This window comes from Peromyscus maniculatus, chromosome 7 (assembly GCF_049852395.1).
Source record: "Peromyscus maniculatus bairdii isolate BWxNUB_F1_BW_parent chromosome 7, HU_Pman_BW_mat_3.1, whole genome shotgun sequence".
In the NCBI taxonomy this organism is placed as follows: Eukaryota; Metazoa; Chordata; class Mammalia; order Rodentia; family Cricetidae; genus Peromyscus; species Peromyscus maniculatus.
The window spans coordinates 114,108,965-114,122,007 of record NC_134858.1 but is presented as its reverse complement, the minus strand read 5'-3'; the positions used below and the strand labels follow the sequence as shown (position 1 = coordinate 114,122,007).

Below are 13,043 nucleotides of genomic sequence, written 5' to 3'. Positions count from 1 at the left end.
CCCACGGGCTCCTCTTGTGAGTATCCATTTACTTGGTTGGTTTCTTCATATTTCTGTTCTTGGCATTCCCCACAGAATTTCTTTGCAAACTCTGTCAGTCTAATTTTTATTGCTTTCATTTTTAATACTCCAATTGGAACATTTTACAAAATAGACCATCCTTACTAAAATGCATCACGTGTTTTATCTGTCAGTTTAAGAGGATGAGAATGGACTTGTGCCACAAGTTACATCACTGTATGGGGCACGAGACAGACACTTTGTTGAGAAGCCCTGGGTGACTGTCATGTCCTTATCAACCTAGGGAAAGTCTCTCTGCCCACTGCCTCATAAACAAAATTTGTCAAAGACCTAAAAGGGATTATTAAAAGCCAAGGACCCCTTTCACAGAAGGGCAATGCTGTGTCTAGTTATGAATGCCCTTCATTCTTAGAAAACAGACATTACTTGAACTTCCCTTGGACATTTACCAAGATGTGGTATTGGGTTTCCCTTCTCTGGACTCTCATCTCTAGCTTCCTATCTCCTTCATTGAACCAACTTCCATGCTCCAAATTCTAGCAACGGCTTTGTGTTCATTCATCCCATCAATAAGCAGTTATTACATTACTACAATTGCCCCAGGCTCCTTCCTAGACAGCAAGGCCATAATCACCTGAATCCACATTGAACTAACATTCTAAAGAGACAAATGGTTAAGAAATACGCTATAGTTTTCAGGTGGGGCTTCCATAGGCAAGTCATTGTCTTAACTGTAATTGATCTCCTCACAAATTCCAAAGGCTTGAAGTTCAAAATCAAGGACATAACTTGTTTTCTGTGAGGGTACCTCTTCCTGGCTTCCTGAACACTACCGTTTTGCTATCTCCTGAGTAGTTCTTCCTCGTGTGTGTGTGTGTGTGTGTGTGTGTGTGTGTGTGTGTGTGTGTGTGTAAGAATGGACTCTTAGGGATCTGTTTTTAATTGACATTACAAATTCCTTCTAACCCAGGACCCACCCCTGTTATACCCTTTCACTTCAATTGCTTTTTCTGAGGCCCATTTTCTAATACAGTCATGCCAGAAGTCAAGATTTCAATGTATGAACTGCAGAGGTGGAAGACACATTCAATCCACTAGCAGAGATTTTTTTTCCAGAAACTTCATACTGATTCAGTTATAGATCAAAGAAAAGTAATAAGGAAGATTTTTTTTTTTTTTGAAAAATGGAGCCAGAGATGGTAGTTGCTACATTAGCTCCAAGTGCCTAAAAAAGTGGCAGCTGAGAGGGTGGAGGGGTGGGGCTGCAGAAGCTGGGCAGCCATTTGTGTAGACACATTTCACTCTGTACTGCTCAGCGGGATTGGGAACAATAGGATCATAGAGAGGAGAAAGTTCCAGAATCTCAGATGTGGAAGCAGTGAGTAGGAAAAGAAGTCAGAGAGGTTGGCAGGCGCCTGATTGTCAAGCCAGTAACTGAATTCTGCTCTCATTGCAATGAAAACCCTTCGAAGGCTGGTAGGCAGATGAGCACAAAGGTAAGGCACACTTTGAGGGATGAAATAAAGGAGGATTTGTTGAGTGATGTTTCAGAGTCCTGTTTGTCATAGGTGCACCTAGTAAATGCTCAGTAAACGTTTTAAAGTGGAAAATAGAGGGCCAAAGAGATGGCTCAGGGGCTAAGAACACAGCTGCTTTTGCAGAGGACCCGGGTTTGGTTCCCAGCACCCATGTCACATGGCTCAAAACCACCTGTAACTTCAGCTGCAGAGCTTTCCATGACCTCATCTGGCCTCCAGGAATACCTGCATACACATGGTGCACATACAGACAAGCAGGCAAACACACATACTCATCAATAAAAAGAAAACATACCAAGATGAATGTTTTGTGTGTAACAATCATCTTCATAAACACTGATTAGAACTGAGTGTGGTGGCACATACCTGTAATCCTAGCACTTGGTCAGCTGAGGTGGGAGGATTCACAGGAATTCAAGGCCAGTCTGTTCTTCATAGTGAGATCCTATCTCAAAAACAGTGTTTCCTGCATGGCATGATGGTATATACCTGTAGCCCTAGCACTCAGAAAGCTGAGGCTGGAGGATCAGGAGTTCAAGGCCAGCCTCAGTTACTTAATGAGCTAATGGCCAGCTTTAGGTAATATAAGATCCCATTTCCAAAAGCAACCCTCCAAAGCAAGGACAATTTAGTATAGTTTTGAGTATATAAAAACATACTTCTATATATACGATCTATAGATGAAATCTATAGTGTACAGACTGTATATATACACATATATGCATAATAGCATATTTGCTCTTTTGGAGTATGACTCTGATTGTGTCAAGAACACACAGTTCTGAACCCACAGCAACCAGGACATTAAAGAGCTGTACCTACTCCTAAGTCCCCTCACAGTCCTCTGCAGTCAGCCCTTATGTCAGGACTAGACTGTACCAGCCACTGACTTAGCCCTGCCTCTATGATTTTGCCTTTTCCACATTATGAGATAAACAGGATTGTGTGCTTTATAGTGTTTTGCACCTTTGATGTAACGTAACTCCCTTGAGCCCCACCATCTTGACATTCCCACTGGTTACAGCTGTCCCTCCTTGTGCACGGATTTTACATTCATGGATTCCACCAACTACAATAAAAAATACTTGAAAATAATATGCATGTACACACAGATGTCTTATTCTTGCCCCTGTCCTCCAGATTTTGTGAGCTAACTACCTATAGGACTGGTGCTTTGTATGAGATATACGTAATCTAGAGTTAATGTGTGGTAATCCAGGGCTATGTGTAATATGAAGATACTACGCTGTTTCATGTAAGAGAACAGAGAATCTCTGCATTCATGTGTCCATGGTGGGAGGGAGGACTCTGTCATCAACCCTTTGTGGATAATAAGGACAGTTGTGTTTTCTTTTTTGTTGCTTAATAGCATGCCAGGGTATGGATGTACCCACTGCCACTGGAATTTAATGGCATCTGGTTGTTACCAGTTTGAAGCAAATATGAATAAAAGTTCTGTCCATGTTTGCAATAAGGGTTTTGTATAAACAAGTTTTTATTTATCTCACTTAGGAAGAGCAAAGTCCTGGGTCATAGGGTGTGCTTGCATTTATTCTTATAAGAAACTGTCAAGCCCTTTCCTAGACAATTGTATCATTTAGTAGTCCTTCCAGGAGGAGAGTTTCACTTCTCCATATTCTTGTCAGAACTCACCTGCTGTGTCTTTTGTTCTGTGTTCTAGTATGTTGGTACCTTACATCCCTTTAAGAGCATCACTATAATTAGAAGAGCCAGTGAGCACATGCAAGAAGAATACAATGTAGAATGGATTTGTTGTTTGTTTTTTTCCATCTATGCATTTTTTAAAATCCAAAGTATATGGCCTTAAAACATCATTGGTAGGGATTGGAAAGGTGGTTCAACAATGAAGAAAGCTTGCTGCTTTTACAGAGGATCTGAGTTGAGTTCCCAGCACTCACATTGGAAGAGCCATCTGTAACTCCAACTCTGGGATTTCCAGTGCCCTTTTCTGGCTCCAAAGACACCAGCACTCACAAGTGTTCATACTGCCACTCACTTATACACATGACATATAAAAAATAAGTTCTTTTAAAATCTTTGACAAAACCTAAATAAAATAAGTTTAATTTAAATAAGTTTAAAATAAAAAAATGTAAGTCACTAATCTTTGTTTTGAATCATTCACTGCTTGAGTCCTGGCAACTGTGAATCTTATTTTTATGTATTCAGTAGAAGTATCATAAAATGCTTCCCTTTAGAGAAACTCATGTGACTGTGTCTTCAAAGTTTCAAAGTGTCAGAGAATCCTAAGGGTTAATTAAGACTTTGTCCTGCTAACTAGAAAATGAACATCATTCCTATTTTCTTTTCTTTTTTTTTTTAAGACAGGGTTTCTCTGTGAAACAGTCCTGGCTGTCCTGGAACTCACTCTGTAAACTAGGCTGGCCTCGAACTCACAAACATCCACCTGCCTCTGCCTCCAAGTGCTGGGATTAAAGGCCTATACCACACAGTGAAGATAAATTTGTGTGATCCACTTGAGTAACTGATCTAATAATGTTGACATATGAATACTGTACTTAGTAAAATGTCAGTGAAAATAGCTTATTGCATAATGCAGGTTTTTTTGTATTAAAGGGATGGGAAAGAACACATGAATCTGATAATAAAGGACTATGATCTGCAAAGGTGGAATGTGGTGGCATTGTATTCCCCTAACTATTGTGCACCCTAATAAACTTATCTGGAGTCAAAGAACAGAACAGCCACTAGATACAGAGGCCAGAAAATGGTGGCACTTACACTTTTAATCCTAGCATTCCAAAGGCAGAAATCCCTCTGGATCTCTGTGAGTTCAAGGCCACATTAGAAACAGCCAGGGATGGTGACTCACGCCTTTAATCCCAGGAAGTGAGGGCAGAAAGCAGAAAGGTATATAAGGTGTGAAAACCGGGAACTAGGCTGGTTAAGCTTTGAGGCTTTTGAGCAACAGTTCAGCTGAGATTCATTTTGGATAAGGACTCAGAGGCTTCCAGTCTGAGGAAACACGATCAGCTGAGGAATTGGCAAGATGAGGTAGCTGTGGCTTGTTCTGCTTCTCTGATCTTCCAGCATTCATCCCAATAACTGGCATCAGGTTTGATTTTATTAATAAGAACTTTTTAAGATTCCTGCTACAGTGGAATGTTTCATAAAGACCTACAGAAATAAAGGCAATTTGTGAACAGAAAAAAAAGAAAGAAAATGAATATCACGGTTAACTTTTGTTATGCGTTTAGCAAAAGAAGACCACCACTGTTTTACCCCTGATTTTTCCCAGTCAGTAGGAACACCAGTGCAATCTTGTGACCTCAGTGACCTAGTCTTGTTTGTTCTGTGCATGGCTACTTTGGCCTTTCACATACATGGAGCTATGTGGGAGGAAATAGAGTTTAAAATCCTGCTGAAGAATTAGATCAGTAGACACTTGGTGGACACTAAGACCTATCCTGCCCATTGATGGGCATCCCACTGGTTTTTGTATATAAGAATTTCTCTGTAGTAGATCTCAGGAAGGTTCTTCCCTCCGATCCATGAGTTCCTAGTCTCACTCAATATCATCTTATAATTGTTCATTCAGGGTCCCAGAAGGTTGAGGAGATTAGTTACTCCTCATAGTTTCCTGGAGCATGCCCTATGATCCTGTTATCTACACTACTTCCTTGATGGAATCCACAAAGTTCTTGCTTCAATCCAGATGCAAGTCATCTTCTTTCTTCTCTTTCCATGGAGAAAATATTCTCTGTAGGAAGCAGGGATACTAGCACAAAATATCTAGAGCCTTCTAGGAATGAATTCTTATTTCCTGAACAGATGCAATTGCTGTGGGCAATCACTGGCCATCCTTACAAAGCTTAGTGCCTTCTTTATCCACTGTTCTTTGGGAGGACTCCTGGACACCACCGCCTTGTGTAAGGCTTGATACTCCTCTGCCTGTTAGTTATCAAGACTGTTGTGTTCACCATTGATTTTGTAAGATGACTTAAAATTCTTCCTGTGTTTAACTGATTTGTCCCTCTTAGAGGAATTGGAGATCGTAAACCTTCCAGATGGTGGAAAAACAAGGTGGGGGCTCTCTTTCCCCATGTGCTAGGAAGAGCTGGAATGCAGGCCAGGCAAGCAGCAGCTTCATGAATCTTTGTTTATTGTTTTCTGTTCGCAGATTTTATTCTTCACCGTACAGTCTCGCGACCAACCGCATGATCCCACAGACATCTATCACGCCATTCATTGCCGCCTCCCCTGTCTCCACATACCAGGTAGGTCTGTTCCCCTGCACCTCACCAGAGACTTTCTTTGCCAGTCATGTGCTACTGAGAGCCCAAAGGGGCAAGGGAGAATTAAAAAAAAAATCTGGCCCACGTGGTAGCCACGCCTTAATATGATACTGTTCCCGTTATTAGTGTAGGCTTCCTGGCTTCCCAGGCTTTCTTTGCATCAGTTCACTAAACAATCAAACCTCACATGCCTTGCACTCTTCCTGCCCAGCTCAGCATGGCTCCTTCCATGCTGGGAAATGAGCCACCTGCTGTCTCTGTTTTCATTGCTCACATTCCACAGTGGGTCTTCCCTAGCAGCACCTCTGCAGAGATCCCTTGCTCCAGGGTGGTGTGCCACTGTCATCTCAGTTTTTCTCGCAGTTGTCCTGGCAAAGGTGCCCTGTTAGATGTTAGATGAGACCTCCCGATAGGGAGGAGAATCAAAGTGGGAAAACATGCTTCTTCTTTCTGCCCTTTACCTCATTTCTGATTCCTAGAAAGATGAGACATTGGGGGTCCCATGTGTGGAAATTTGGGGCATCTGAGACTCACTGTGTGTCCTAAATTAGGTGTTCTAGCCAGTAATTCCAAGTTCAAAGGTGGATTGAAATAGTCACATGCCTGCCGCAAAACCCACTCTTTCTCGTGTTCTTGTGAACTACCTCCCAGCCAAGCCAGTCACTCCATTCAGTACCTGCTGTGACTCATTGCTCTTCTTCCAGTGCTCATCAGAAAATGCCTGTGAATGCTCCAGATGGGGAGAATGCAAACAGGGCCAGAGTGAGGAGGCGCAAGTGCGTGGACCTGTGATTTCTCTGTAGTAGGCAAAACACGTGTGGGTGGGTGTTTCAGAGTGGGCAGCAAGTAAGCCTGTTGCTGCTAATCCAGTGGCATTTCCCTGGCTTAGTCACTCCATACATTTTCCAGGATGTCCCCTCTGTCAGAGCATCAAGTTGAAGTTTATACACATTTTCCCCTAACCAGAGGCCCCTAGAATCACACCATTCCTTTTCTCCACTCAAACTCTTGAGACAAGTTCCCCACACTGATAGGGTAGATTTTTGTTTAGATTGCATGAGGTGTTTCTAGAGTGGCCGACTTCTTAATTGCCATCTCTTGGGGCCCAAGAGGTTGTGTGCAGGTGTGTTTCAGCTTTGTTCTTCCTTTAGCTCTGTGTGTGTGTGTGTGTGTCTGTGTGTGTGTGTCTGTGTGTGTGTGTCTGTGTGTTGTCTTTTTTACTAATCTTGGCCTCTGCTGGAGTCAAGACCACCCACTGAGCCACAGCATGGAATACTTAGGTGACATGAATAAAATATCCACAGAAAAGTGACTGTTGTCTCCCAAACAAGAGATTACAGCAATTTCCCACATTATTAATTCTTACTTTGCACCACTTTAAAAGAAAATCTGAAGTATACTGGCAAATTTGGGGGTGAGAATATATTGCAAAGTAAAATCTCCCTGGCTTTCACTGTGATGATCCACTCACACACTGTCTCATTCAGGTGACACATGAAACATTTATGAAGAGCTGGTGTCTGCCATACACATTTTTATCCACAATACTAATTACCATGAGAGAGAATAATATCACAAGCGTGTTTAAGTTGGCCTTAACCTGGAACATTCCCCCACACTCTGTTGTATTTCTTTCTGACACTACCTTTGCTGCTTGGCTAGCGCTAAGATGGGGTCCCCTGAGCATGTGAAGGGGTTGGTAATGGAAGAGATGAGAGTCTTAGCTGTCAGCCTTGGACTCCTTCAGTGTCTTCCTGGATGTCCCTGTGAACTGACCTACAGATAGTCTCTGGGCCTTTTTATGACTTTAGTCTTCAACTCTGACTTCAAAATAAGGTTTCAGGGTTCAACTGTGAGGGCCGGAGAAGCGGCTCAGTCAGCAAAATGCTTACAATCCCAAAACCCCCAGAAAAAGCAGGTACAGTGGTACAAATTTGTAATCTCAACTAAAGAGGCAGAGACAGGCAGATCTTGGGACTCACTGGCCAGTCAGCTTAGCTTACTTGGAAAGTTCCAAGCTAGTAAGAGGCTCCATCTCAAAAATACAAGGTAAATTTTACCTTTTGAATGACACCTGAGGTTGTCCTTTGGCTCTGCACACACACTTACAAATGTGTGCACATGTACATGCACACATACACATGCATGCACACATACACACACACACAAACACTGCCTGACCTGTGTGGGCATTGCAGCCAGCTACCTAGATGGAGAATTGCTAAGTTAATCGGGGCCAAGCATTCCTGTCTCCACTTCCTATGACACAGTGCAATGCCATCAAACACAAGAAGCAAGTTGCCTCTGTGATTGCCTTGTCCTAATGAATGCTGTTTGATGCATAGGTCCAGAGTACTTCATGGACGCCTCATCTGCCATACATTATGCAACCAACAGTAAGTGTTCTCAGTCACCTGAGGCTCAATATTTCTATTATCCAAGTGCAAGCTTTTGTGATGCATAGTGGCTTTGGGGTGGAGCTTTGTTCATATACTAGAACTCGTTCAGACAGCCACTTTCTCCAGAAGCAGAGCAGCCACTGGAAAGGGCACAGAAGTATGTGCCATAGGCAATTAGATATAGGGGTGGAGACAGAGGCAAGAAACAGAGATTTGAGTGAAAGAGGAGTTCTGCTTCAGAGAGAAACTCAGACCTGTTGACAGTTAAGCCTGAAATATGAAGAAAAGCTTTTTGGGTCCCATTCTGTTTGTCATGTTCACTTTATTCCTGATGTGGTGTGATAGGCTCTGGGGACATTTTGGACTATCATGGCCAAGTACATACTCAATGAAATGCATTTGTAATACCTAGGAAGAAAAGATGATGCATGGACAGCAAAGTGGGTAGATTTTTTATGTTAATGTCTATTTGCCATTCTATTCTTTCCTGGGATGGGGCGATTTCTTTCAGAACATTCCAAGTACTTTCTACTTGCTGCGATTCCCATTTGTGGTTCCTGTCCTCAGTCCCAGTGAGAAGTATAACAGGAGAGCCTGGAATGCAGCAAAGGATTCCTTTGATCTTGATTTTGTTTTGCAGTTTTTATAGCTCTATAGGAGAGGAAGGGAGGGAAGGAAGGAAGGAGGGTGGGAGAAAGGAAGGAAAGGAGAGAGAGAGACAGAGAGAGAAAGGGGGGATTTCAAAAGCATCACACTCATTAGAGTATGAGAGAGGGGAGTTGTGTTGTGTGACAGGTGTCCAGGTTTCCTTTTCTATCACTTAACAGTGCTTTGGCAGGGGAAGAAACCATAAGTGGCAGGGAATATAAAATCTGACTATCATAAACATTATCCTCATTATAGAATTTTAGCCTTTTAGATAACACATTTACATAAAGCAGCCATAGTAAAGACCATTAAATGTACACACACACACACACACACACACACACACACACACCTCTCACATGTGCAAATTTAATGGACTCAAAGGATCAGAGAATACGTTTTTCAAATTTACAAGTTGCCATTTTATCTTTTTAAAAAGTAACTTTTCATATTGCCTCTAACATTTCAATAGTTTTATTTTATTTACATACTTCAGTGTATACATATCTTACCAACACAGAAGTTGTGGCTATATTTTGAAAGTCCCTCTATTTTCCCTTATTTATACATTTTGGGTCCTTCCTGAGTTCATCTTGCCTGTGTTCTATAAATTATACCAATATGTCCAATACAGAGCAAAAATCCTGGCTCTCTCTTCAAGTCATGAGGTAAAATTCAGCATGTTCTGCCAAGGCACTATATAGCTGAGCAGAGATAAAGCCAGCACAGAGAGAATACAGAATGCCTGGCAAGCTCTGGAGACGAGACTGTCCAGCAGGAACCAATAACCTTCTAAAAAAATAATAGTGTGCTCACCTACAGAGTAATAATGCTTGTGGTCTCTCTCTGAGGTAAGCACCATCGCCTTGTGGCCAAAAGGAATGCACATCTGGAAGAACTCTGTGCAATTTTCCAGATGTCATAGATGAATATCCAGTTCTTCTGGAACTCCCAAAACAGGGATATAGGGAGGGAGGAGAAGACAGACAGACAGATAGATAGGGGCAGGTTGTGTAGATCTTTACTTCAACTGGAACTGGGGACTCTGGTCAAAGCATTCTGATTCCTCCTCTACCCCAAAATATCTTCAGCTCTGTTTACATGTGTGTTTAAAGCATATATTTTTTCCTCAAATAGTAGATTGTGTGTGTGTGTGTGTGTGTGTGTGTGTGTGTGTGTGTGTGTGTGTTTTAATGTGTCTCCTTGGATTTTGCTAGCTGTGGCTTCTGGTCAATGATACCACATCACTTCCAATGACTGAGTTATGTATCATGGTTGGGCTTGGCCTCTAAGGCTAACATGTGAGATCTATGGCTCCAGTGGTTTCTTGGACAAAGGATTGCCTGGGCCACCCACCACTTTGTTTTCTGAAAATGAGCTAAACAGTGTCATGGCAACACAGGGTTTGTGTCCTCAGTCTCCCCTCTCCACCCAAAAGGCTTGCTGATTGTCTATACTGTCTAAGCAACTTTATCAGCTAGCCTGAGGTCTTCATCAAGGCGAAAGTTAAACTGCTCTCTCTCTCTCTCTCTCTCTCTCTCTCTCTCTCTCTCTCTCTCTCTCTCTCTCTCCTCCCTCTGATACTAAAATGTAAATATACTTCAGCTGTCTGAGGCCAAGAAACAGACTAACTGGAGCTGGCAAGACTGAGCAAGTTAATGACCGATTGTGTCGATTCTTGGCTGGGATTATTGAGCTGGGAAATCATTCTAGCTTATGGGGAGTTGAGCAACAGCTTAAACTTTCCTTGTCCTCACACGAACATAGTAATCTCTAAATAATTATGGATTTTGTGCATTAAATGAAATAAAGTACCAATGCTCTGAAATGTCTTGACAAACAGCAAATTCTCAACAAATGATTCAGTTCAATAATTGAATTGAATAATTGAATAATTCAATTATTGAATTGAAATAAATAGATGTTTAATCCTATTTTAAGTAATATAATTAGTAGAAAATGGATATTTATATAGAAATAAACCTAAGGATAACAGAGTCAACCTTTTTCTAACACATTTGGGGAGTACTTAAATTCCTTGCCAGTAAGTTCAGTGCAGATATCTTTAACCATAAACATAGAAAGTTATTGATATCAGTACTTACTACATTTCCTAATTAAACCATTTAATATCTAATTCTTAAAGATAATAGCTATTAAGTATATTTTTATCACTAAATGGAGCTTGATTAACAAGTATGTTCATATTGTCAATATCCATATCTCAAATATCTAATTCCAATTATTTTCAATTTCCCTCCTTGTCCTGGTTAGCTTTAAATGTCAATTTGAAACAGCCTAAAGTCATCTGAAAAGAGTCCCAGTTGAGTAATTGTCTATATTAGATTGGTATATGGGCGTGTATGTGAGGAATTTGTCTCCATTGATAAGTGATGCAGGAGGACCCAGTCCACGATGGGTGGTGCCATTCCCTGGGCTGGGCTGTATAAGGAAACCAGCAGACATGAGGTGGAGCAAGCCATAGAGTGAGCCAGAAAACTCTTCCTACACAGTTTCTGCTCTGGCTTCCTTAAGTGGTGGATTGTGACACAGAAGTGCAAGATTAGATGAACCCTTCCCTCCCCTACACTGCTTCTGGTTGTGCTTGTCATAGTAACAGAAGGGAACCAGATCGTACCACTGTGACATAGTCTGTCCCTATCTTTATCCAGTCTTGTGTGTGAGCCTCTTTGTGGTGGTGGCTCCTCACATTGCCAGGCTTGTGTGCTGACTCCCAAGTGGGCACCAGATTCTTCATCCTGACCCAACGTCCTTGAGGTTTGATTTGGAGGACCCTGTGTTCTCAAAAAGGCTAGTAATTGAAAACAGAATAGTGTTTCTGTGAAGTCATGAAGCATTAAAGTCGAACCCAGTGCCCTGGGCCTTTTTGCCTGAATGCATGAATGATTAAGTCAGAGCAGTAGTGATTGGTAAGTGAGAAATAAATATTTGGAGAAAGGGGTGGGGCTTGAGTGAGAGGAAGAAGAAACATACAGCTGTGTGCTACTGTCACATGTATGACAAGAAGCACCTCAAGACTGGGGACTGGGGAGCTTCTTCTAGCAATTTGAGTTTGGAAGGCTTTCTTCTGGCAACTTGGTTAGGGAAGGCTTTCAGGGTTAAAGAGGTACAGTGGATCCTGATGGGGAAAGTATGGCACTATGAAAAGTTCTCAGGTGTGAGATGAACATAGCTTTCTCACATGCCATCCAATCAGAAAGCAGAGGAGCAAAATGTGGGTGCCTAGCTGGCTTCCTTCTTTATCCTTTTTTGTTCTCTCTGAGATCCCATGCCATAGGATGGCACAAGTAATATTTATGGGGTGATGTTCTCCCCTAAGTTATTCCTCTCAGGAAATGCCCTCACAGATGCATTCAACATGTGCTTCACCAAGTCCTAGGCATTTCTAAAACTAATCAATTTGACAATCCACCTTAGTAATTACAACAGCTTTCCAACGCCTCCTGTTCCAGTTTGCTTGCCTTCAGACTTAACTATCTAAGCAGTGTACCCTTTTATTAACTTGGAACCAGTGATTCTGGGGAGATGGATGAAAGTCTCCTCTTGTGGGTCATAGCCAGTGTTCTGGTGTTTGTACAAGGAACAGTTCACAGTTCACTGTAACCGGATCTGGAGACCTCACTGGATCATCTGGAATGTTGTCAGATCCCTCTTAGGGAAGATGACTGTGTCTGTTTGGCCTGGTTGCTGTAAACTAAGAAAACCCCAAGGTGAGAGGACTGTTGCACATTTGACTGTGAGCGACTTCTCACCAGGTTGAGTTGTCTCTGCTTCTCGGTCCAGGGCTCTCAACTGTTCTTGGCTGTTCTCTGAGAGCTCAGCATCACACCACCAGGCTGATGGATGGTACAGCACACCTGCTCTACAGAGCGGCATGAGCAATGGGAATGACACATGAGCGCATGATGGACAGCTCTGTATTCCAGTGTGTTCATGCCTTCTTACGTCCATACTCCTGACCGGGATCGCAAATCAATGACAGTGCCCAAGAGAAAGCAAATCCTTTGCCTTCAGCTCTAACTAGCCCCTTTGAGTCTTCACGCAGTTAGTGTTACTTCATATCAAGGAGAAAGGTCACCTTTTTTGTTTCTACTTAATTATAATTTGGTTATCTAATTACAACTAAGTAAGAAGTGTGA

General features: G+C 42.1%; 1 protein-coding gene across 11 annotated transcripts in view; it reads left to right on the top strand.

Moving 5' to 3' along the window:
• Positions 1-13,043, top strand: part of Rbms3 (RNA binding motif single stranded interacting protein 3) — a 794,057-nt gene that overhangs the window by 682,611 nt on the left and 98,403 nt on the right. For 6 of the 11 annotated variants that reach the window (XM_042281903.2, XM_042281910.2, XM_042281909.2 and 3 more), the window contains exons 9-10: positions 5,722-5,818; positions 8,182-8,232. In XM_042281903.2, coding sequence (XP_042137837.2) covers positions 5,722-5,818; positions 8,182-8,232 — 148 coding nt within the window. The remainder of the gene's footprint in view (positions 1-5,721; positions 5,819-8,181; positions 8,233-13,043) is intronic. The other 5 variants (XM_042281904.2, XM_076577299.1, XM_076577298.1 and 2 more) reach the window with 1 other exon arrangement.